This window comes from Microcaecilia unicolor, chromosome 2 (assembly GCF_901765095.1).
Source record: "Microcaecilia unicolor chromosome 2, aMicUni1.1, whole genome shotgun sequence".
Taxonomy (NCBI): Eukaryota; Metazoa; Chordata; class Amphibia; order Gymnophiona; family Siphonopidae; genus Microcaecilia; species Microcaecilia unicolor.
The window spans coordinates 224,613,088-224,639,900 of NC_044032.1; the positions used below are offsets into that span (position 1 = coordinate 224,613,088).

At 43.7% G+C, this 26,813-nt stretch overlaps 1 protein-coding gene across 1 annotated transcript in view; it reads right to left on the bottom strand.

Moving 5' to 3' along the window:
* The window catches only part of DDX58 (DExD/H-box helicase 58), a 103,091-nt gene that overhangs the window by 17,967 nt on the left and 58,311 nt on the right, over positions 1-26,813 (bottom strand). Inside the window, exons 10-14 of the mRNA XM_030193733.1 lie at positions 22,287-22,449; positions 18,986-19,090; positions 16,757-16,914; positions 11,517-11,652; positions 8,700-8,848 (exon numbers count right to left, since the gene is read on the bottom strand). Of these exons, the coding sequence (XP_030049593.1) occupies positions 8,700-8,848; positions 11,517-11,652; positions 16,757-16,914; positions 18,986-19,090; positions 22,287-22,449 (711 nt within the window). The remainder of the gene's footprint in view (positions 1-8,699; positions 8,849-11,516; positions 11,653-16,756; positions 16,915-18,985; positions 19,091-22,286; positions 22,450-26,813) is intronic.

Consider the following 26,813-nt stretch of genomic DNA (forward strand, 5'->3'; position numbering starts at 1 on the left):
AATGTTTGGACGGCTTCCTAAAGGAAAAGTCCATAGACCATTATTAAATGGACTTGGGGAAATCCACTATTTCTGGGATAAGCAGTATAAAATGTTTTGTACTTTTTTGGGACCTTGCCAGGTATTTGTGATCTGGATTGGCCACTGTTGGAAACAGGATGCTGGGCTTGATGGACCTTTGGTCTTTCCCAGTATGGCAATACTTATGTACTTATATATAGCACTGGTCCCAGTACAGGTCCCTGAGACACTCCATTATTCACCGTCCTCCACTGAGAAAAATGGCCATTTAGCCCTACCCTCTGTTTTTTGTCTAATAACCAATTCCTAATCCACAGAAGGACATTAACTCTTATCCCTTGACTTTTTAATTTTCTCAGGAGTCTCTCATGAGGAACTTGCTTTCTGAAAATCTAGATATACTACATCAACCAGCTCAGCTTTATCCATATGTTTATTCACATCTTCAAAGAAATGAAGCAAATTGGTGAGGTACGACTTCCCTTGGCTGAACCCATACTGACTGTATCCCATTAAACCGCGTTTGTCTATGTGTTCCATAATTTTATTCTTTATAACATTTTCCACTATTTTGTCCCAAACTGATGTCAGGTTTACCGGTCTGTAATTTCCTGGATGATCCCTGGAACCCTTTTTAAAAATCGGTGTTACATTGGCCCCTCCTTCAACCTTCAGGTACTACAGACAATTTAAATGACAGGTTACAGATCACTAACAACAGCAATTTCAATGTGAGTTCTTTCAGTACCCTGGGGTGTATACCATCTGATCCACATGATTTATCACTCTAACTTGTTGATTTGGCTCAGTACGTCTTCCAGTTTCACTGAGATTTCTTTCAGTTCCTCTGCATTGTCACCCTTGAAAACCATTTCTGGTACAGGTAGAGACTGAAGCAAAGAATTCATTCAATCTCTCCACTATGGCCTTGTCCTTCTTGCTTCTTCACGATCTAACAGTCCCATGGATTCCCTTGCAGGCATTCTGCCTCTGATGTACCTGAAAAGGGTGTCACTATATATTTTTGTCTCCTCAGCAAGTTTTTCTTCATATTCTCTTCTAGCCTTCTTTATTAATGCTTTGCATCTAGTTTTAAAGTGCTTATGTTGCTTCTTATTTTCTTTATTCGGATCCTTTTTTCATTCTTTGAAGGATGTTCTTTTGGCTCTAACAGCCTCTTTAACTTCACCTTTTAACCACGCTGGCTGTCGTTTGCTCTTCTTTCCACCTTTGTTAATAAGTGGAATACATCTGGTCTGGGCTTCCACGATCGTATTTTTAAACAACGTCCATGCCTGATTTGAAGTCCTAACATTTGCAGCCAATCCTTTTAGTTTCTTTTTAACCATTTTCCTTATTTTTAGTCGCCCTTTGAAAAATTAAATACTGCTACAGTACATTTCCTTAGTGACTTCACACCAGTTATCAGATCAAATCTGAATATGTTATTTTCACCATTTCCCAGCGGATCCAACACCGTTACCTCTCTCTCATACTATGCCCTGCATTCCACTAAGGACTAGAACTAAAATAGCTCCCCCTCTTGTCAGTTCTTGGACCAACAGCGTCAAGAAGTAGTCATTAATTACATCTAGGAATTTTATTACACCAACGAACAACATATATGTCAAACATGAAGGAACTGACTGACTGGAAGACTACTTTTTAATTTATAGCAATGGAAACTGCTGAACTGTAGATATGTGTTTTGACTAGTCAGCTTCCTAAAAACTGAAGTAGAAAAACACTCCCTTTCCTTTGAAACTTAGACATCTAATAAATCAATAGTAGAACTGTGCCAAGTTTTGTAATTCTTCTTTAGTGCTGGTCTTTAGGCAAAATATGTCATTTAAAAACCATTTCCAAAGTGCTACTGGACCAAATTCTCCTGCTGGATAGAGACAATTCTTTGAAGTTCGTCACATATAATGATGCCACAGAGGGGGCAAAGGTGGCTCCCACTGCTACTCTACTGATCTATCTGTTCATAAAAGTCCCCTGCAAACCAAAAATAATTTTGTTTAATAACTAATTCTGCAAGCTGCAACTTAGGAGTTTTAAACTACAAAGAACAGCAATGGATACTCAATCTTAATTCTACTGAACCGAAAGGGTTGAATAAGGAAGTAGAATGGGTGACATTGATCTGATCCAGTTGTGTGATTGGCTATATAGTTGAGTAGTTATATAAGATAATGAAAAAATGCAACAGCCATCTTTGATAGAGCCACATGAGAGACAGAATAAATATGAAAGAAGGTTGGTGGATTATTATGTAAGGTGAAAATAATTTAAAAAAATTTAAGTTGTTTATTTTAACAAAATAGTGATGTGTGATGTTAACCTTTATTCTCCTAGGAGACATTTCCTCACTACAGCTGCTAAGTGAAACATGAATTCATGTCATAAGTAAAGTCTCCTTGAAGATTAATGGCTCGCAAATGATTGAAAAAAGTATAAGGTAAGTACTCAATAATTTATTACACCTTAATTTTGGAAGACAATTAAAGTAAGCTTGAGATTAAATAAGCTATATGGGACTACACTATCCCTCTGATTCTATATATGGCACTAGAAATTGGGCCTCAATTCAAGATGGGCACCCAACTAAATTGGCTAACAAGTCAATCAGTGCTAACTGGGTGCTAACTGGCACCAATTTGGATTTGCATGCGCTACTGGATTTGTTACATGCTATTCTATAACAGTGTGCGCCCAAAGGGGCCCTTTTACAAAGCGGTGGTACCAACATGGGCTTACCGCGCTCTAAAAACTAACACAGGACCAACATGGCTGCCAGCAGTAATTCCAGGTTCAGCGCTCACCATTTCCGGCAGTCCCTGGAAATTTTTTGTCTAGCACAGCGCTAACCAGGCAGTAATTGAAGTTACCACAGAAGCGCTTACCGCCACCTCAATGGGTGGTGGTAAGTGCTCCTCACTGCATGGCCATGTCTTTTTTGGGGGCTTTTTACATGCTGAGATAAAAAGTGCCCTGGCGCACCGGAAACACGGCCCCCGCCACTAGCCCTTTTTCCCACAGCTTAGTAAAAGGACCCCTTAGTGGGCAACCCAAAAGGGGATCTGGCATGGGCGGGAGAGGGGCTCTCCTAAAATCTGTGTGCAGTGTTATAGAATACCATGACTGTGTGCCCACACTGGACACTGGCCAGCCCTGGCTGACCCCCTGCATCCGATACCTTCACTCCTGCGCCCGACCTGCAGAACGCCTCTGGAGGAAATCTCGCACCCATACCGACTTCATTCATTACAAATTCATGCTATCCTCCTTCCAGTCCTCCCTATTCCTTGCCAAACAGGACTATTACACCCAATTAACTAATTCCCTCAGCTCCAACCCTCGTCGTCTCTTCGCCACCCTTAACTCCCTCCTTAAAGTGCCCTCCGCTCCCACCCCCCCCCCCCCCCCCTCACTCTCTCCTCAAACTCTGGCTGACTACTTCTGCGATAAGGTACAAAAGATCAACCTCAAATTTACTACCAAACCACCTCCTCCTCCTCACCCTCTAACCCATTCCCTCAACCAACCAACCCAGGTCTCCTTTTCCTCTTTTCCTAATATCACCGAAGAGGAAACCGCCCACCTTCTTTCCACCTCGAAATGCACCACCTGTTCCTCTGACCCCATCCCCACCAACTTACTTAACACCATCTCTCCTACTGTCACCCCCTTCATCTGTCATATCCTCAACCTCTCTCTCTCCACTGCAACCGTCCCTGACACCTTCAAGCATGCTGTAGTCACACCTCTCCTCAAAAAAACATCACGACCCTACCTATCCCTCCAACTATCACCCCATCTCCATCCTACCCTTCCTCTCCAAGATACTTGAACGCGCCGTTCACAGCCGCTGCCTCGATTTTCTCTCCTCTCATGCCATCCTCGATCCGTTTCAATCTGGTTTTCGCCCTCTACACTCGACAGAAACGGCACTCACCAAAGTCTGTAATGACCTGTTCCTTGCCAAATCCAAAGGTCATTACTCCATCCTCATCCTCCTCGACCTATCCGCCGCATTTGACACTGTCAATCACAATTTACTCCTTGCCACACTATCTTCATTTGGGTTCCAGGGATCTGTCCTCTCCCGGTTCTCCTCCTATCTCTCCCACCATACCTTCAGAGTACATTCTCATGGATCTTCCTCCACCCCCATCCCGCTCTCTGTTGGAGTTCCTCAGGGATCTGGCCTTGGACCCCTTCTTTTTTCAATCTACACCTCTTCCCTGGGCTCGCTGATCTTATCTCATGGCTTCCAATATCATCTCTATGCCGACGACACCCAGCTTTATCTCTCCACACCAGACATCACTGCGGAAACCCAGGCCAAAGTATTGGCCTGCTTATCCGACATTGCTGCCTGGATGTCCAACCGCCACCTGAAACTGAACATGTCCAAGACAGAGCTTATTATCTTTCCACCCAAACCTACATCTCCTCTCCCCCCACTCTCTATCTCAGTCAATGGCACTCTCATCCTCCCCGTCTCATCTGCCCGCAACCTTGGAGTCATCTTCGACTCCTCCTTCTCCGCGCATATCCAGCAGATAGCCAAGACCTGTCGCTTCTTTCTCTACATCAGCAAAATTCGCCCTTTCCTCTCTGAGCACACCACCTGAACTCTCGTCCACTCTCTTATTACCTCTCGCTTTGACTATTGCAACCTACTCCTCACTGGCCTCCCACTTAGCCACCTATCTCCCCTTCAATCCGTTCAGAACTCTGCTGCACGTCTTATCTTCCGCCTGGACCGATATGCTCATATCACCCCTCTCCTCAAGTCACTTCACTGGCTTCCAATCAGGTACCGCATACAGTTCAAACTTCTCCTACTAACCTACAAATGCACTCAATCTGCTGCCCCTCACTACCTCTCTACCCTTATCTCCCCTTACGCTCCTACCCGAAACCTCCGCTCACAGGACAAATCCCTCCGCTCTGCTCCCTTCTCCACCATCGCCAACTCCAGGCTCCGCCCTTTCTGCCCTGCCTCTCCCTATGCTTGGAACAAACTCCTTGAGCCCATACGCAGAGCCCCCTCCCTGCCCATCTTCAAATCCTTACTCGAAGCCCATCTCTTCAAAGTCACCTTCGGCACCTAATCATTTTACCTCTATCCATGAAATCTAGACTGCCCCAATTGACTGTCTGAACATGTTGTCCATTAGATTGTAAGCTGACTGCACATGTTGTCCTTTAGATTGTAAGCTCCTTTGAGCAGGGACTGTCCTTCTTTGTTAAACTGTACAGCGCTGCGTAACCCTAGTAGCGCTTTAGAAATGTTAAGTAGTAGTAGTAGTAGTAATTACATCTGGTTTCATCTTTTAGTGCCCACTGTGGAATAGCATTGAGCACCGTTTTGTTTTCAGTGCCATTTTCTGAATCTAGTCCTATATGTATGGGAACTTGACTATTGAGAGAACGATTAATGGTGAAGAATTTTCCACGACCCTCAAAGAAAACAGTTAACTTTGTGATGGGTGTATATATTTATAATTGAGGTACTAATTCTTATTGTATAGCACAGGTACTACCTGTAGCATTTGTTCTCCGAGGACATCAGGCTTTATATTCTCACAAGTGGGTGACGCCAATCCGCGTTGCCCGGTCCTGAAATTACCAGCGCTACATGAGAGCTTTGTGGAGCATGAGACGTGCTCCACCGTGCATGAACGAGTGCCTCCCCACCACGAGAACGAGATCTCCTCAGTTTAATTCTATAGTGAAAAATAAAGTAAAAAAACAAAGGAGACAACTCCAAGAGGAGGTGGGAGGGATTATGAGAATATAAAGCCTTCTGTCCTCGGAGAACACCTGCTACAGGTAAGTACCTGCACTTTCTCAGAGGACAAGCAGGCTTACAAATCTCAGAAGTGGGGAATCCTCAATTGGGCCTCACAACGGACAGGACAAAACAAAGATTAACCTGAAACTATATACAATCTGAATGAGAGTGCAGCCTGCAACAGAATAAAACAGGCCTAGGAGGGTGGAGTTAGATTCTAGATCCCAAACAAATTCTGCAACACTGACTGCCCGAACCGACTATCGCATCGGGTATCATGCTGAAGGCAGTAGTGTGATGTGAATGTGTGCACTGAAGACGTAGTAGCCTTGCAAATCTCTTCAATGGAGGCTGACCTCAAGTGGGCTACCGACATAGCCATGGCTCTGACATTATGAGCAATGAAATGACCCTCCAAGGCCAGCCCAGCCTGGTCATAAGTGAAGGAAATGAAATCTGCCAGTCAAATAGAAATGGTGCATTTCCTGATAGCGATCCCTATCTTGGTGGGATCAAAAGTAACAAAAAGCTGGGCAGACTGTCTGTGGGGCCTGGTCCACTCCATGTAATAGGCAAATGCTCTCTTGCAATCCAAGGTGTGCAAGCTGCCTTTTCCAGGATGGGCATGAGGTTAGATAAAGAATGTTGGAAAGACTATCAACTGGTTCAAATGAAATAACATTTTATTTTTAAGGTGGTATTAGAGAGGTAAGCACAACTGCCCCCTCTATCACTGGTGGACAGTCCCAGTAAAAAAAAAAAAAAAAAATCAAAGTGAATGTTTAAGAATTACAGTGGGGGAAATAAGTATTTGATCCCTTGCTGATTTTGTAAGTTTGCCCACTGACAAAGACATGAGCAGCCCATAATTGAAGGGTAGGTTATTGGTAACAGTGAGAGATAGCACATCACAAATTAAATCCGGAAAATCACATTGTGGAAAGTATATGAATTTATTTGCATTCTGCAGAGGGAAATAAGTATTTGATCCCCCACCAACCAGTACGAGATCTGGCCCCTACAGACCAGGTAGATGCTCCAAATCAACTCGTTACCTGCATGACAGACAGCTGTCGGCAATGGTCACCTGTATGAAAGACACCTGTCCACAGACTCAGTGAATCAGTCAGACTCTAACCTCTACAAAATGGCCAAGAGCAAGGAGCTGTCTAAGGATGTCAGGGACAAGATCATACACCTGCACAAGGCTGGAATGGGCTACAAAACCATCAGTAAGACGCTGGGCGAGAAGGAGACAACTGTTGGTGCCATAGTAAGAAAATGGAAGAAGTACAAAATGACTGTCAATCGACAAAGATCTGGGGCTCCACGCAAAATCTCACCTCGTGGGGTATCCTTGATCATGAGGAAGGTTAGAAATCAGCCTACAACTACAAGGGGGGAACTTGTCAATGATCTCAAGGCAGCTGGGACCACTGTCACCACGAAAACCATTGGTAACACATTACGACATAACGGATTGCAATCCTGCAGTGCCCGCAAGGTCCCCCTGCTCCGGAAGGCACATGTGACGGCCCGTCTGAAGTTTGCCAGTGAACACCTGGATGATGCCGAGAGTGATTGGGAGAAGGTGCTGTGGTCAGATGAGACAAAAATTGAGCTCTTTGGCATGAACTCAACTCGCCGTGTTTGGAGGAAGAGAAATGCTGCCTATGACCCAAAGAACACCGTCCCCACTGTCAAGCATGGAGGTGGAAATGTTATGTTTTGGGGGTGTTTCTCTGCTAAGGGCACAGGACTACTTCACCGCATCAATGGGAGAATGGATGGGGCCATGTACCGTACAATTCTGAGTGACAACCTCCTTCCCTCCGCCAGGGCCTTAAAAATGGGTCGTGGCTGGGTCTTCCAGCACGACAATGACCCAAAACATACAGCCAAGGCAACAAAGGAGTGGCTCAGGAAGAAGCACATTAGGGTCATGGAGTGGCCTAGCCAGTCACCAGACCTTAATCCCATTGAAAACTTATGGAGGGAGCTGAAGCTGCGAGTTGCCAAGCGACAGCCCAGAACTCTTAATGATTTAGAGATGATCTGCAAAGAGGAGTGGACCAAAATTCCTCCTGACATGTGTGCAAACCTCATCATCAACTACAGAAGACGTCTGACCGCTGTGCTTGCCAACAAGGGTTTTGCCACCAAGTATTAGGTCTTGTTTGCCAGAGGGATTAAATACTTATTTCCCTCTGCAGAATGCAAATAAATTCATATACTTTCCACAATGTGATTTTCCGGATTTAATTTGTGATGTGCTATCTCTCACTGTTACCAATAACCTACCCTTCAATTATGGGCTGCTCATGTCTTTGTCAGTGGGCAAACTTACAAAATCAGCAAGGGATCAAATACTTATTTCCCCCACTGTATTTGGAAAGAAATGGAGAATAAAACTGTGAATATCAGAATACAGATCTATGGCACAACTACATATTGAACAACATGTGCAGTTCCATTCACCCCAGCTCAAAAAATATGGCAGAATTAGAAAAACTACAGAGAACGGCAACAAAAATGACAAAGAGAATGATTCAGCTTCCTTATGAGGAAAGGCTCAATAGGTTAGTGATCTTCAATTATTTTCACCTAACACACAATTTAAGCTGTGGAATCCGATGCCAAAAGATGTGTTCAAGGCATCTAGCATTGCTGGGTTTAAAGAGGGGTTGGCAAGTTCCTGGAGGAAATGTCTATAAATAATTATTAGCCACAAAGATTTGGGGAAAACTACCTGAAAAGAATCTAATCTTTGGAATTTTCTGGGTACTTCCTAGTGACCAAAATGTTAGATGCAGGACACTGGGATTGAACTGTTGGTCTCCCCTGGCAAGCAGCATTGTATGTTCTTACTTACTGTTGTTAAAGCTCTAGTCTTTACAAAGAGGAGTGTCCTTGTCTGTGGGTTCATATGATATTCTTCATCCAAGATAAAGGCGAGGTCATCCAGTTTGGGATTTTCATTTGATTTATCTTCTGATATCTTAGTCAGCTCCTGTAGTTTATCTACACAAAAAATATAAATCAGATCTGTGAATTTACTCTGTGACTCAGGGGTCTGTGGTAATGTACATTTATATGCAATAGGTCTCCAGGTTATCAAAATCGCTTATTCACATTCAATATATTATCTTGGAAAGCAGAATGGTTAGGGATGCCTTGGAAACAACTGCTCTCCACCCACACAAAACTATCCAAAACTATCCTGTCTACCATTTGGTGGAACTGACACCAAATATGCTGCAGACCCATTCAACTATTTTATCATCCTCACTTTAATATTCCCTTATCTCTTGTTTGTCCTGTTTGTCTGTCCTAATTAGATTGTAAACTCTGTCGAGCAGGGACTGACTCTTCATGTTCAAGTGTACAGCGCTGCGTACGTCTAGTAGCGCTTTAGAAATGATAAGTAGTAAGTAGTAGTACATATAAGGAGTGAGGAGGATCACATGTTGGTTCACTTTACCCCTACGGAAACATTGGCTATAGGAGAAAACAAAACTTTACAGTGGTATTCATATGACAGGTATATACAAGAAGACTTACAAAGGCATAAGCTTACAGCCAAGATGATGGTGCTGGGCCAGCATTATGGCTCAAGCTGCAATGCTCTGTGCCACTACCATGGTGAGCTCAAACCCAGGAAAACACAGAAGGCAGCAATCACCACGGTGGCAGTCCCTGCTAACCTACCAGTGGCACTAAGAGGGCAACTCAGAAAAGGTATCAAAGAAGTCCTGGAGCCTTCATTAATTATATGTATCATTCAGGCAGACTGATTGGAGAATGCCTTTGTATCGCTCCATGGTGCGACCGCACCTCGAATATTGTGTTCAATTCTGGTCGCCGCATCTCAAAAAAGATATAGTGGAATTAGAAAAGGTGCAGAGAAGGGTGACAAAAATGATAAAGGGGATGGGATGACTTCCCTATGAGGAAAGGCTAAAGTGGCTAGGGCTCTTCAGCGTGGAGAAAAGGCAGCTGAGGGGAGATATGATAGAGGTCTATAAAATAGTGAGTGGAGTTGAACGGGTAGATATGAAGCGTCTGTTCACGCTTTCCAAAAATACTAGGACTAGGGGGCATGCGCTGAAGCTAGAATGTAGTAAATTTAAAACAAATCGGAGAAATGTTTTCTTCACTCAACGTGTAATTAAACTCTGGAATTCATTAGCTTAGCGGAGTTTAAAAAAGGTTTGGATGGCTTCCTAAAGGAAAAGTCCATAGACCGTTATTAAATGGACTTGGGGAAAATCCACTATTTCTGGGATAAGCAGTATAAAATGTTTTGTACATTTTTGGGATCTTGCCAGGTATTTGTGACCTGGATTGGCCACTGTTGGACACAGGATGCTGGGCTCGATGGACCTTTGGTCTTTCCCAGTATGGTAATACTTATGTACTTATAAATGGTGGAGGCAATGAGACCACCGAGGGTGTAAGGGACAAAGAGCAAAAGAACAGTATGAGGGCAACTGGAATGATGACTTAACCAAAAATTAAGCAGATAAGAGAAGCTTACCTGGAATCTGAAAAGCACAAGAAATAGGTTATTTTGTACAGCAGGAGCTTAACAAACAGAATATAGTTGAGAAAAGTGTCTTGAATAAATTGTAAGCAGGGACTGTCTCATACATGTTTAATGTTCAGTGCTGCATATGTCTAGTAGCACTACAGAAATAAGTAGTAGTAGAGAGAAAAGCTCAGAAACAATAAACTTGCTTCAAGTTTGAGATAAACCGGGAAAGTACAAGTGGAAAGTGCCATAGTATAGCTTGTTTGACCTTTCCAACTCAGAACAACAAGATGGTTTATATAAAACAAAAAAGAGAGACAGAGACAAAGAGTGGAGGAGTGGCCTAGTGGTTAGGGTGGTGGACTTTGGTCCTGAGGAACTGAGTTCAATTCCCGGCACAGGCAGCTCCTTGTGACTCTGGGCAAGTCACTTAACCCTCCATTGCCCCATGTAAGCCGCATAGAGCCTGCCATGAGTGAGAAAGCGCAGGGTACAAATGTAACAAAAAAAAAAAAATAAATGAGGCAAACAGATCACACAAAACAGACAAGCAATAGATAAGTGGGTAGTATCAAGAAGAGAGTTGATAATACAGATGATAAAGTTAAACAAGCAGCTACATAACATATTTTGCTTTGCCAAAACTGACAATATTAAAAATTTAGGGGGTCATAAACTTATAACAATTTCTCATATTCTTATAAGCTAAATATGGCAGCGGGGGGAGTTATCTATGTGGGCTACTGTTAAGTTGGGTTATTTTAGAGCAGGGCCTTATTGAATAAAATGGGGCCCTGTGCTAAAATAACCTGACATAACAATAGCCCATGTTGATAACTTCCCCCCTGTGTTACAGAGCTAAAAATCCTTTTTGATGCTTAAGAACTGATGTCTGGCTTAGAACATTTTCCTTACGAATTCAAACATCACTATGGGCCCTCGTTACTAAGGCACGTTAGCATTTTTAGCGCGCGCTAACGCTAGAGATACCCATATATTCCTACGGGTGTCTCTAGCGTTAGCACGCACTAATTTTTAGTGCACACTAAAAACACTTGCACACCTACAACCCAGCTTAGTAAACAGGGCCCTAAGGCTTCAGTGGAACAATCACACAAGCTTGGGTTTCTTTTGTGTCACTCTGACACATTTTATTACCTTCAAACTTCTTTGTTAACTCCTGTTCTATCGTATCAAACCCTCCACTTCTGACATTGGTGAAAAATTCTTGTAGGTATGCCAGTGCATCCTTTGTGCGTGCATCATCATTGATCATGAGAGCATCATTATATTTCTGTGAAAGGGAACACACAAACAGACAAAAACACCTTGATTTTATTTATTTCTTTTTAAAATGTATACCTCACACTATCTACAATTCTAGGTGGTTAAGAAAATCACAAATGCAAATTAAAATTAAGCAAAAACACTTAATAAAATTCAAATCTACAAAGACAAATATATAAAAGCCAGCCAATGAACTTTGCTCCTACACTGTTTTAATTGAAACATCATGTTACTAATGTACCGTCATTCTTGAGAGAATGCTTGCCTATACAAATGGGCTTTCAGCTGTTTCCAAAATATGTCCAAATTAGAAATGAGGCAGTAACATGGTCTATGACGGCAGATAAAGACCTGTACGGTCCATTCAGTCTGCCCAACAAGATAAACTCATTATACATGGTATGCAATACTTTATATGTATACCGAGTTTGATTTGTCCTTGCCATTTTCAGGGCACAGACCATAGAACTCTGCCCAGCACTGTTCTTGTACTAACATTTCTGAAGTTAATGTCAAAGACTCTTAAAATTTATACTCCAGCCCATCCATATCTATTTAGTCATGATCAGGTCACAGTACAGCACTGCATAGGGCTGGTCCAGAAACGTACAAATAGATGCCCAATAATCCTTGAGCATAACCTGACAAAAATATGGAACATCCGGGAGATAGTTATCAGCAGAGCAGACAGATTGCAAAGGACAATAAACCTGCAACAAGGTTGCCATAAGCAGCAGTGGACTCGAGGTTCAAAGCTTTGATGATTAAAGATAGATTTTTAAAATGAATGTACCAGACTGCCAGAAATACAAATTAGCTAGTACTGTAGAAATGTGCTCATAAGGCAAAATCCCAGATATCAAATGGGCAGCAAAATTGTGGGCTATCTGTAAGGCATGAAGAAAATACAATGGTAAACCCAAATAAAATGCATTGAAGTAGTCTGCATGCGGTAAAACCACAATCTGAATTACCATCCTAAAATTATCAGGATGTAAAGAAAAGTTACACAAACGAGTGGACTGGACTAACCTTAACTTAAAAACAATTCTCTGTACTATGGATTTTATCTGCGGCACACAGATAAACAGGAATACAAAAAAAAAAAACCCCAGAGAGCACAAATCTCTCAAAATAGGAAAGTCATCTTTATCGAGTGAAAAACTTCAAAGACAGGACAAGAAAATTCCTTTCCATTAAAATACTAAGGCCAGTTTTCAAATGCATTTATGCAGTTGACCATGGTACTTAAAAAAAAATAAAAAAATTCAGGTACTTGAACAAAGAACAGACTGTTTAAGTCAAAGTTGCCCATTTTAATTTGGAGGTAATTATCAAAAGGTTCTCTAAAGTTAGGCACTGGGATGATGTGTGCTAAGAGCAAATTCTATATTAGCAATTACATGCGTAATTACCATTATAGAAGTCCTCAGTTACGCACTAATGGCCCAATTCTATATATGGCACCTAAAATTAATGCACGCTAGGCAATTACACCTAAGTGTATTTTAGAACATGCTTAAATGTAGGCAATGCTCCCTTCCACCAGCAAGGTGGTCTTCTTAGTCAACGCCGTAACCAGGACGCCACACCTTAGGAAGTGCAATTTATCTTTCTCCACTGAAACTAATAGGTAAAGTCAAGCCATGGCTCTTCCCGCTCTCGGACCCACGTCCAGTGAGACCCATTCTGGTATAATCGGGTCCTGAATTTCTGGATGCATTGGGAAGGCCTTAGAAGAAACTTTAAGCCCTCTCATGATCGACAAAGATGAAATTCCTGACGCCAAAGCACAATGCTCAATAGAAAGCACCACCAGTGCATCAGAAATAGAAGTACTGTGCTCCTCTTTATGAAATAACCTCAGTACGTTTGGATCATCCCCCTCCTCAGGAAGGAGCTCTCCCTGCTCTAACAGCTCCTTCCATGATGGCTCCTCTGAATAAACTGAGGCTACATCAGGTAAGAAGGGACAAGCAGGGGCAGCCACGAAAGAAAGGGAGATTGTTAACAGGAAATTAGAGTACCTGGATAATAATGCCAGAAAATTAAACCTAAGACTGCTTAATTTCCCAAAATCTCCGATTATATTGGCTCTCGATATGTTAAAGAAATACTTTAATGAAATTCTGGCTATTCCAAAAGAAGCATATCCTCCAATTACCCGGGCTCAATATATTACAGGAAAAGGAACTTCAATACAACAGCAACAGGGATTGAATCTAACTGAATTTCTTGAAAGTTCCCTTGAAGTAATTACTGAGCGCACCACTCTTTTGGTATCATTTGTGTTTGAATCTGATAGATATAACATCTTCCGTTTATACTTTAAACATATGAAGGCATTGTTCCTCGGTTCCAGAATACAAATGTTTCCAGACCTAAACAGAGAGACTTTGAAACGAAGGCGTGAGTTTTTGGGTTTAAAGCAGAGGACTCTTACTTTGAAAGGAACATTCCTATTGAAATTTCCCTGCAGATGCTTTCTTTCTCTTAACTCTGTTAACTATATGTTTACCTATCCAAAGAAAATGCAAAGTTTTATTGCCTTTAAGGAGGAAGAGAATCCTTCTAATCAGAACAATCCTGTAGGCTAATGCTGTTAAATTCAATTGTGGGCTTAGTAGTTCTCCTGCTCCTATGTTTATAGTATTTCTTATTTTGAATTTTTGCATTGTGTTTTGCCTCATTTAATAGTGGACTAAATAAATGAAAGTATTTACCTAGAGGAGGTTAAACCTCCTAGATTTATATTTCTTTTTCAGTTTTTTTGTAAAATTCAGTTACTGCTTTTGCAGTCATGTTATGTGATTTTAAAAATAGAAAATTATAAATAAAGAATTTAAAAAAAAAAAAAAAGAAGGGACAAGCAGGGATAGCCTCATCTGCTCACTCCTGGAAATCTAAATGAGATCTCTTAAGAGTTGGAGAGGTAGCGGGGTGAGAAACTGAAGCACCTTGCAGTAACTCTGACTGTCCCTGCTTCAGTAAATAGGCCTGGTGTAAGAGAAATATAAATTCCAAAGAAAACAAAGATCTCAACACAGCTGAATGCTGCCGGAAACTGAAAATGGTGACCCAGGACTGCAAATCGAAGAAACCTTTGGTGGGCATCCCGAATTGGGATGTGTAAATAAGCTTCTGTTATGTCTAAGGACGTGAGGAACTCTCCTGACCGAACCGCAACAATCACCGACCGGAGAGTCTCCATCCAAAAACTGGATATTCTTAGAGCCCGATTGACCGCCTTCAGATCCAAAATGGGACGAAAGGAACCCTCCCTTCTTTGGAACATAGTAGATGACAGCAGAAAAAGACCTGCATGGTCCATCCAGTCTGCCCAACAAGATAAACTCATATGTGCTACATTTTGTGTATACCTTACCTTGATTTGTATCTGTCATTTTCAGGGCACAGACCGTATAAGTCTGCCCAGAACTATCCCCGCCTCCCAACCACCAGCCCCGCCTCCCACCACCGGCTCTGCCACCCAATCTCAGCTAAGCTTCTGAGGATCCATTCCCTCGGAACAGGATTCCTTTATGTTTATCCAATGCATGTTTGAATTCCGTTACCGTTTTCCTCTCCACCACTTCCTGTGGGAGAGCATTCCGAGCATCCTCAATTTGTAAACGTAAGCTTAAATGGCTTAAATTTGATCATTATTTCACGAAGTAAATGGAATAACGACCTTGCCTGTGCTCTGACAGTTTGAAAATTGCCCCAAATGTAATCTCTTTTCAGTTACCTGGTTGCACTAAGCATCAGTCAGGAAAATAAAACATTAGAAAAAAAAAAAACAGAACCTGCTATTGTTATTTTGGTTCAAGAAATACAGGGCTTGATAATCAAACCTGGCAGTTAAGTAAATCACTGGCCAAAAATAAAATCAGATATTCTCTGAATGCCAAGTTTCAGAACTGACCCAGAAATGTTATCCAGTTAGCAGCAATATTCAGACCAGTGGTCTAAATATGGCCACTAACCGGTTAACCTCCGGCACTGCCCAATCGTTGTCTATGAATTGTCCCAGCACTATCCAGACAGTGGTGAGTTGATCAATGGGAATATTCAGCAGCACTATACATTTAGGACCAAATTCTGGGGTCCTTTCACAAAGGTGCGTAAGGGCGTGCAGCGTGCATCAAATTGGCATATCCCCGTGCACCTGGTGGTAATTCCAAGTTTGGCTTGAGCCGAAAACCTGCAGTAGAAAATAATTTTCTACCACGGGGGTGTTCCTGGCATTAACTGACAGTTGGATGGTTACCACGCAGGTAACGCGTGAGCCCTTACCGCTAAATCAATGGGTTGCGTTAAGGGCTCAGGCCATAAATAGATGTGCGCTGGTTTTCATTTTGCCACACGTCCATTTCCCGCCCCCCCCCCCCCCCCCACCCCTAAAAAACTCTTTTTTCCAGACGCGCTGGAGAAATAGTTCAGCATGCATCCAATACAAGCACCCACCCTACCACAGGCCACATTTTGGCGAGCCTTTATAAAAAGGCCCCACATAAACAGCACTGAAAAATAATGCACTAAGCCCTATTCTATAAACAGTGCAGGAAGTTAGGTGCTGTTTATATAATACACTTAGCACCTAACTTTAGACACAAAGATTTACACTAGGCAAAACTGGGTGTAAAACCTTGCATCTAAATTAGGCGCAGATCCCCCTTAATCTATAAGAGTGTGCATAAATTCTAGGAACACTCCTGGATGATCCGCCCATGACCACACTGCCTTTTTGGAGCTGTGTTTAAAAATTTATACACAGACCTCTGCAACTAAAAATGTGGACGTAAATTTTAATGAATAACAATTACTGCCAATAATTGATTAGCAGCACCTAATTATTGTTGCTAATTGGCTCGTTATTTAAACTGCTTGTGCAATTTTAAGTTTCATTTATAGGATTTCGGGGTTAGTGCTGCTGAATATCTCGTGCCTGCAAAACAGATTAAGTACCTTTAAATATCAGGCCCACAAAATATTTCAGGATTAACAAAATGTCCCTCTCACCTAAAATTTTAAGAAATATCATGTTCATATCTCCAAGCAGTAGCACAAAAACTAAATCTGTTTCTGTTGTATTCTTGTTTTCTACTTACTCTCAAGTGTTCAGTGTACGTAAAGAGTGTCCTGCATAACAAGCTTTCTTCCTCTTTGTTCTCCATCTTCAACACTCTGCATTTCTTCTGAGTATCAACAATCCATTGTTCATATTTCTGAGTTCCAAAACTTCGATTCTTAATGTTAGACAGATCATCTAGTGCAAAAAAGGTTGTATTTATCAGATTTACACATTAATACGCTAAAATAAAAGATGTCAGCCCGTCTACACAAGCACTAATGGAGTCAAGCAGTAGCTTAGTAGTTAGAACAACAAACCAGGGATGCTAGGATTCAAACCCAATGATGCTCCTTGAAAGCGATTAGTTACCTGTAGCAGGTATTCTCCATGAACGATAAACAGCTTTCTGCATTTTTCACAGCACTGTCTTTTGCAATTTCCATCTCTTCAGGTTATAAAACTCACTTCTACACGTAACAGAGCTTATGGAAGGTCCTTATGGAATTTTTTTTACCTCCTAATGTCTGTGATTTTTTTCTGGTTATTCTGGTTTTTGTAAGCTTTTGAAAACTTGGATTTTTGAAAAAAAAACAAAAAAAAACTTTTGTTGGATTATAAATTTAGATATATATTCTAGGTTTTTTTTTTTTTTTTTTTTAATTCTCTTAATTTTGTAAATTTTGTTAAAGTTGTAATTTTGCTATCTGTTAATTTTAGCTTTTTGTTAATTTTGCTATTTACTTAAATTTTGTTAAATTTGTAAATTTTTTAAACCATTCCAGGGCCTTTTTTTTTTTTTTTTTTACTAAACCACACTAGTGATTCCTTTATGCAAATGCAATGCAGCCCATTCAAAAATGGGCTGCAGCACATTTGCCATGCCAGGAATTGCTAGCTCAGTTTAGTAAAATAAGTCCTAAAACTTTATTGTATTAAGTGGTATATTAAGTAACTATATCAAATTGAATCAAATCTGGGTAACATCATCCAACAGAACCTGCATGGGAACGCTCTCCAGCTTGTTTTACACAACATTTTAGAGCACTGTACTGCACATGCATCTTCCAGCCTGCCATCATAACATGGTATCTAGCCAGTCGATTTTTTAAAATAGAATTCAACACCGTTAATGAAGACAGGAGGGTATGTAAGCCTATTTATCCTGCTGTTCTTGAACCTCTATAGGTAAGTAACTTTGCTTTCTCCAGGACAATCAGGATGAGATAGCCTCACATGTGGCAATCCCTAGCTAATGTAATGTAAGTAAATAATAATCTCTTATTAATATAATATTTCTTTTTATTTACTTTTCTAGAGCAATCTGAAACTAAAGGAAATGAACTTGGGGGTGGAGGTGAGGGCTGAAGCTAGATTCTATGCCCCAAATAGATTCTGAAGGTCTATCTGGCCAAACCAACATCACATTGGGAGTTTTGTTCTAAATATGTGAATGCGTGTACCAAAGACCATGTTGCAGCTCTGAAATCTCCTCTAATGGGCTACCGATGCAACCACGCCTCTTTCATTATGAGCTGTGACATGACCCTCTAGAACCAGCCCAGCTTCTGAATAAGTAAAGGACATGTAGTCTGCATTGGAAATGAGAAAGAGTGGGGCAGATTCAAGAAAGAGCAGCAAAATTTAGGTGCTGGGAGGATGCACGCTAAGTGCAAATTCTATAAAGGCACTTCTACGTAGAACTGCCGTTATATAGAATACTAGCGTACATCCGCAGTTTTGCACCTTACTTTAGGTGCAAGCACTTATGCCATGTAAAAGGCTAGTGTAAGTGCTTGCACCTGTTGGCAGTTAGGTGTGTAACTCCTAGTAATCTATAATCTGCGCACCTAGCCCCTGATCTGCCCATGCCCCTCCCATAGTCACACACACACACAAGTCCCTAGAAGTTGTGCACACACAGCTTCTTGGAATAGCAACTAAAAGCAGCTGCGTGTGCAAATAATTGGTGCCAATCATCCCACAGTAAAATCTTGCAAAAACAGAGGCTAGGCCATTATTTTTTTTTCTTCAGTTTAGTACATCAAACCCCTTGGTCTGAAAATCTACAAATTCTAGGAACTGCCATTGGTAGGAAATCCCAGCTTCTGCAGTTCCTGCACACTTTAATATTCAGGGGTGTCTAAGGTACATTTCCTTAAACATTCAAGGTTTCTCAAGTACAGACAAAGTGAATTTTAATCATTTTGCTAGAAATTAACAGTGTGAAAAATATATTTTTTTAAAGAAAATTTCCAAATGTGCCTACCTAATGGTGGGCAAACGTTTTTCGCCAGTTCCTCAGTCTCAGCCATCATCTTTGAAATGATGTCAGCAAAGGGGTCTATCTGACGTTTTTCAACTTGTCTGATCACTAGAATATGAAAAGAAAAAAAAAAAAAGAAACAGATTACTATTCTCAGACGTTCTGATAACAAGTGTAATCTTGATTCAATTTAAACATAAAATTGCAGTACCCTAACAAACTAAGGGGCCTTTAACTAAGTTGTGTTAGGTGCATGTTAGTGTTAGGTCCTCACTCAAGTATTCTGCGGCAACTGCCAAATATGCAAAGACTAAAAAAAATTTTTTTGAGAGAAATGTCATGGGACAGAAGGTGGACATTCCTGCACTAAGGGGTCCTTTTACCAAGCTGCAGTAGAAAGGCCCCTGCGCTAGCGGCAGGCACCATTTTTGCAGCGCGCTGAGGCCCTTTTTACCACAGCGGGTAAAAAAGGCTGAAAATAGCCATGGCCATGAAGTAAGATTGCTCCTACCATGTGGCCATGTGAGGTTAGCGTCATGCTAAAAAATATGGACTGATTTTCCCTAGTGCGGGAAATGGCACATGCTGGAGCTGGAACTACCTCCAGCGCCTGCGTTGGGCCAGCGATAGCTCCAGATTAGTGTGTGGTAAGCCCGCATTGGGCTTACTGACGTTTTGTAAAAGGGCCCCTAAATCGGCTAGCGCAGCTTCATTATCATGTGCTAACTGGTTAGCGCGTAAGCCTTTACTGCCTACAAAATGTGTGGCAGTAAGTACAGATGGAGTAATTTTTCAAAATGTCTCTGCACTAATGGCAACGTTAGCACATGGCTATAAATACACAAAAAATGCTGTGGTAAAAATGGCCTTAGCATGTGGGGACAGTCCCCACAAAAGAAGAGAGAGAGAGGGAAAGCAATGCCGACCCCCCTCCCCCACTAAGCCAGACCAAGCCCCTTCACAGAAGCCAGGCTGCACAGGCATCTACCATCTGTTGAGACCGAGAAAATATTTGCCAGCGAGGAGCTGCATAGGGTACTTATAGGCTTCCTTTGAGGCTAGTGTTTTCTCTGCCTCAGCAGATGGTAGGAGTTCATAACCTGCTCATCTAAACTGGTCTGTAAGAATGACAAGGAATGATGTAATGTTTGGCAGTTAAAATTTAATGCAAAGTTGTGCAGAGTGATGCGGTTGAGGAGCAGAAATCCAAAGGAGCTGTATCTGTTAATGCCTCCATACAAAATTGTTGGCGAGGCCCCACTTGGAGTCCTGTGTTCAGTTTTGGAGGCCGTATCTCTCTAAGGACATAAGAAGTGAAGCAGTTCAGTGAAAGCTAACAAAAATGTATGGGTTTTATGCCAAAAGACCTATGAAAAGAAACTTGAAGACCTGAATATGATTACTCTAGAGGAAATGAGGAATAATGAAGATATTATACAGATGTTTAAATATTTGGAAGGCATTAATATACAAACAAATATTTTCCAGATATGGGGAAACGATAGAATTAGAGTACATGAATTGAGGTTGCAGGGCAGCAGACTTAAGAGTAATATCAGGAAATACTTTTTCACAGAGACGATAATGTCTGAAATAGGCTCCCGATGGAGGTGGTGGAGGCAAAAACAGCAGCAAAATTCAAAACTGCATGGAATAAACACAGATCGGTCAATATTCCAACAATTTAAGTGGACAGGAGAAACTCTTGCCGCTTAAATTGTGCTGTGCGGGCCAGCCACTTATATTCAGCAGCACTTAACCATGCAATGCCAATGAATACACCATTTCTTTTAATTGGGGCCAGAAAGGAGGGTTCTGAGGGTGGAGCTACGCAGGTGCTAAGTGACCAAACAGGACTGCATAAGAAGTGGTCCTAACTTCATTTACTTAGCTATGTGGGTGCTGGTAGTGACTACTGGCCGGCACCCACATAATTGTCAGTCATGGGCTGGAGCACCTCCAATTTCCCTCCTGCCCCCTCCCCCTGAAGGCTTCCTCAGGCCTTCCTGGTGGTCTAATGGTTCTTGGGTCAGGAATAAACCCCACTTGCTCCTGCCTCTCAAGGTTCCTCCTTGAAAATGGCCACCGGGACATGCTTATGCTCTGGCCATGTAAACACTCCCCTGACAGTTGCATGCTAAGCGATTCAGGCACACTGTTTATAGAATAGCACCTAGCACTTCTCTCTATATAAAAAGCAACACCAACGTTCTATGAAGCCTCCAGCCAGAAGTGTGAAGGGGGCGAGATATCCGGTTTCCCTATGAGTGTCTGCCCCGCCCTCTCTGTAACACAGTCAGTTAAGGAAAACAGCAGAGCACGAAATCAAATCGCTGGCTCTGTAACAGTGAAGGACTCAGAGGGGGGAGGGGAGAGAGGCCAGAGGGCACGGACACACACACTCCCACATGCACACAAAAGAAAACATTGCTAGCCCCCGTTTCATTTGCATCAGAAACGGGGCTTTTTTACTAGTATATACATAATTGCCAATTATTGGCGCCAAACAGACACATAAGAACTACTATTCTATAAACTAGGCGCCAGCTTATAGACTTGCCTTTTTTGTGATCTTGAGTAAATCCTTACCTCAGGTACAAATTATGAACCAAATGGGCAGAGAAATAACTGATGCACCTGATTGTAACTCATCTTTAATTCAGATTTCAAAAAAGACAAGCAATAAATCTAAAATCCAAATCAATGTATATTCCTGCATGAAGGAATCACATATAAGGGATAAGGGAATGGCCAATGAGCACAAAGTGTGCATGCGAATTGGAGCAGGAGAGGTTGGAAAGAATAAAGGAAATAAACTTTTTTTTATAATGAAGAAAACAGGAAATATCCTTTTACGTACAATAAGTAAGAACAAGAGGAATCAGATGTTTTAAAAGAAATTAAACTTACAACAGTACATAAGTGCAGAATGAGAAAGCCAAACTGAGCAGCATTGTAGCTCAGCCTAAACGTCTTGCTGGCTGTGTCACAAAACTGCTCCAGAGGGAACAAGCATTTTTGTAATGACTTAGAAAAATACCAATAAAGATTTTATTTGAAGCATCTAAGTCTCATTTGTTTCTCTTATACCAGCCAAAGAGATTTTTCTCTAAGGCTGAAGTGTCTTCCCCTCCCAAGGGGCAAGGGATGGGAATGCATCATGAATGGAAGCCGGATGCAAAGCATGCATTTAGACAAATGGATTCCATATATTCCAACACCATGTTCTGTCTTCCCAAGCACAGACAGGCATTCAAACTACATTTCGGACACACTATATATTTAGAAAAGTAAGCAGCATTACATTTATTTGGCTTGCATACATATTTCTCCAAATCTTCCACATTTTCTCTGACTGTCGATATAACATGTGTATCTAGGCTAGCGCCCAGCCTGCAAATGTAATCCTTTGTTTCATTGAGGTTCCTGGATTTACCCACACCAACTGAAGCTGTCAGTCCAATTATCTATGTATGAATTTAAAAAACAGTATCTGGTTACGATAGAAAACAATACTTCCATAAGGCAATGACATTTAGAATGCAATTTTCAAAACAGCTTATTGTGGATAAAGCGAATGCTACATACCTGTAGAGGGTATTCTCCGAGGACAGCAGGCTGATTGTTCTCACTGATGGGTGACGTCCACGGCAGCCCCTCCAATCGGAAACTTCACTAGCAAAGTCCTTTGCTAGCCCTCGCGCGCCCGCGCGCACCGCGCATGCGCGGCCGTCTTCCCGCCCGAAACCGGCTCGAGCCGGCCAGTCCAGTATGTAGCAAGACAATACACTTCAAGGGAAGACACAACTCCAAAGGGGAGGCGGGCGGGTTGGTGAGAACAATCAGCCTGCTGTCCTCGGAGAATACCCTCTACAGGTATGTAGCATTCGCTTTCTCCGAGGACAAGCAGGCTGCTTGTTCTCACTGATGGGGTATCCCTAGCCCCCAGGCTCACTCAAAACAACAACATTGGTCAATTGGGCCTCGCAACGGCGAGGACATAACTGAGATTGACCTAAAAAATTTACCAACTAACTGAGAGTGTAGCCTGGAACAGAACAAACAGGGCCCTCGGGGGGTGGAGTTGGATCCTAAAGCCCAAACAGGTTCTGAAGAACTGACTGCCCGAACCGACTGTCGCGTCGGGTATCCTGCTGCAGGCAGTAATGAGATGTGAATGTGTGGACAGATGACCACGTCGCAGCTTTGCAAATTTCTTCAATGGAGGCTGACTTCAAGTGGGCTACCGACGCAGCCATGGCTCGAACATTATGAGCCGTGACATGACCCTCAAGAGCCAGCCCCGCCTGGGCGTAAGTGAAGGAAATGCAATCTGCTAGCCAATTGGATATGGTGCGTTTCCCTACAGCCACTCCCCTCCTATTGGGATCAAAAGAAACAAACAATTGGGCGGACTGTCTGTGGGGCTGTGTCCGCTCCAGGTAGAAGGCCAATGCTCTCTTGCAGTCCAATGTGTGCAGCTGACGTTCAGCAGGGCAGGAATGAGGACGGGGAAAGAATGTTGGCAAGACAATTGACTGGTTCAGATGGAACTCCGACACGACCTTTGGCAGAAACTTAGGGTGAGTGCGGAGGACTACTCTGTTGTGATGAAATTTGGTGTAAGGGGCCTGGGCTACCAGGGCCTGAAGCTCACTGACTCTACGAGCCGAAGTAACTGCCACCAAGAAAATGACCTTCCAGGTCAAGTACTTCGGATGGCAGGAATTCAGTGGCTCAAAAGGAGGTTTCATCAGCTGGGTGAGAACGACATTGAGATCCCATGACACTGTAGGAGGCTTGACAGGGGGCTTTGACAAAAGCAAACCTCTCATGAAGCGAACAACTAAAGGCTGTCCTGAGATCGGCTTACCTTCCACTTGGTAATGGTATGCACTGATTGCACTAAGGTGAACCCTTACGGAGTTGGTCTTCAGACCAGACTCAGACAAGTGCAGAAGGTATTCAAGCAGGGTCTGTGTAGGACAAGAGCGGGGATCTAGGGCCTTGCTGTCACACCAGACGGCAAACCTCCTCCAATGAAAGAAGTAACTTCTCTTAGTGGAGTCTTTCCTGGAAGCAAGCAAGATGCGGGAGACACCCTCCGTCAGACCCAAAGAGGCAAAGTCTACGCCCTCAACATCCAGGCCGTGAGAGCCAGAGACTGGAGGTTGGGATGCAGAAGAGCCCCCTCGTCCTGCGTGATGAGGGTCGGAAAACACTCCAATCTCCACGGTTCTTCGGAGGATAACTCCAGAAGAAGAGGGAACCAGATCTGACGCGGCCAAAAAGGAGCAATCAGAATCATGGTGCCTCGGTCTTGCTTGAGTTTCAACAAAGTCTTCCCCACCAGAGGGATGGGAGGATAAGCATACAGCAGACCTTCCCCCCAATCCAGGAGGAAGGCATCCGACGCCAGTCTGCCGTGGGCCTGAAGCCTGGAACAGAACTGAGGGATCTTGTGGTTCACTTGAGATGCGAAGAGATCCACCAGGGGGGTGCCCCACGCCTGGAAGATCTGTCGCACCACACGGGAATTGAGCGACCACTCGTGAGGTTGCATAATCCTGCTCAACCTGTCGGCCAGACTGTTGTTTACGCCTGCCAGATATGTGGCTTGGAGCACCATGCCTTGACGGCGAGCCCAGAGCCACATGCTGACGGCTTCCTGACACAGGGGTCGAGATCCGGTGCCCCCCTGCTTGTTGACATAGTACATGGCAACCTGATTGTCTGTCTGAATTTGGATAATTTGGTGGGACAGCCGATCTCTGAAAGCCTTCAGAGCGTTCCAGATCGCTCGCAACTCCAGAAGATTGATCTGTAGATCGCGTTCTTGGAGGGACCACCTTCCTTGGGTGTGAAGCCCATCGACATGAGCCCCCCATCCCAGGAGAGACGCATCCGTGGTCAGCACTTTTTGTGGCTGAGGAATTTGGAAGGGACGTCCCAGAGTCAAATTGGAGCAAATCGTCCACCACAACAGGGATTCGAGAAAACTCGTGGACAGGTGGATCACGTCCTCTAGACCCCCAGCGGCCTGATACCACTGGGAGGCTAGGGTCCATTGAGCAGATCTCATGTGAAGGCGGGCCATGGGAGTCACATGAACTGTGGAGGCCATATGGCCGAGCAATCTCAACATCTGCCGAGCTGTGATCTGCTGGGACGCTCGCACCCGTGAGACGAGGGACAACAGGTTGTTGGCCCTCGTCTCTGGGAGATAGGCGCGAGCCGTCCGAGAATCCAGCAGGGCTCCGATGAATTCGAGTTTCTGCACTGGGAGAAGATGGGACTTTGGGTAATTTATCACAAACCCCAGTAGCTCCAGGAGGCGAATAGTCATCTGCATGGACTGCAGGGCTCCTGCCTCGGATGTGTTCTTCACCAGCCAATCGTCGAGATATGGGAACACGTGCACCCCAGCCTGCGAAGCGCCGCTGCTACCACAGCTAGGCACTTTGTGAACACCCTGGGCGCAGAGGCGAGCCCAAAGGGTAGCACACAGTACTGGAAGTGGCGTGTGCCCAGCTGAAATCGCAGATACTGTCTGTGAGCTGGCAGTATCGGGATGTGTGTGTAGGCATCCTTCAAGTCCAGAGAGCATAGCCAATCGTTTTGCTGAATCATGGGGAGAAGGGTGCCCAGGGAAAGCATCCTGAACTTTTCTTTTACGAGATATTTGTTCAGGGCCCTTAGGTCTAGGATGGGACGCATCCCCCCTGTTTTCTTTTCCACAAGGAAGTACCTGGAATAGAATCCCAGCCCTTCTTGCCCGGATGGCACGGGCTCGACCGCATTGGCGCTGAGAAGGGCGGAGAGTTCCTCTGCAAGTACCTGCTTGTGCTGGAAGCTGTAGGACTGAGCTCCCGGTGGACAATTTGGAGGTTTTGAGGCCAAATTGAGGGTGTATCCTTGCCGGACTATTTGGAGAACCCACTGATCGGAGGTTATGAGAGGCCACCTTTGGTGAAAAGCTTTCAACCTCCCTCCGACTGGCAGGTCGCCCGGCACTGACACTTGGATGTCGGCTATGCTCTGCTGGAGCCAGTCAAAAGCTCGCCCCTTGCTTCTGCTGGGGAGCCGCGGGGCCTTGCTGAGGCGCACGCTGCTGACGAGAGCGAGCGCGCTGGGGCTTAGCCTGGGCCACAGGCTGTCGGGAAGGAGGATTGTACCTACGCTTGCCAGAAGTATAGGGAACAGTCTTCCTTCCCCCGAAAAATCGTCTACCTGTAGAGGTAGAAGCTGAAGGCTGCCGGCGGGCGAACTTGTCGAATGCGGTGTCCCGCTGGTGGAGAGACTCTACCACCTGTTCGACTTTTTCGCCAAAAATGTTATCCGCACGGCAAGGCGAGTCCGCAATCCGCTGCTGGAGTCTATTCTCCAGGTCGGCGGCACGCAGCCATGAGAGCCTGCACATCACCACACCTTGAGCAGCGGCCCTGGACGCAACATCAAAAGTGTCATAAACTCCTCTGGCCAGGAATTTTCTGCACGCCTTCAGCTGCCTGACCACCTCCTGAAAAGGCTTGGCTTGCTCAGGGGGAAGAGCATCAACCAAGCCCGCCAACTGCCGCACATTATTCCGCATGTGTATGCTCGTGTAGAGCTGGTAAGACTGAATTTTGGCCACGAGCATAGAGGAATGGTAGGCCTTCCTCCCAAAGGAGTCTAAGGTTCTAGAGTCTTTGCCCGGGGGCGCCGAAGCATGCTCTCTAGAACTCTTAGCCTTCTTTAGGGCCAGATCCACAACTCCAGAGTCGTGAGGCAACTGGGTGCGCATCAGCTCTGGGTCCCCATGGATCCGGTACTGGGACTCGATCTTCTTGGG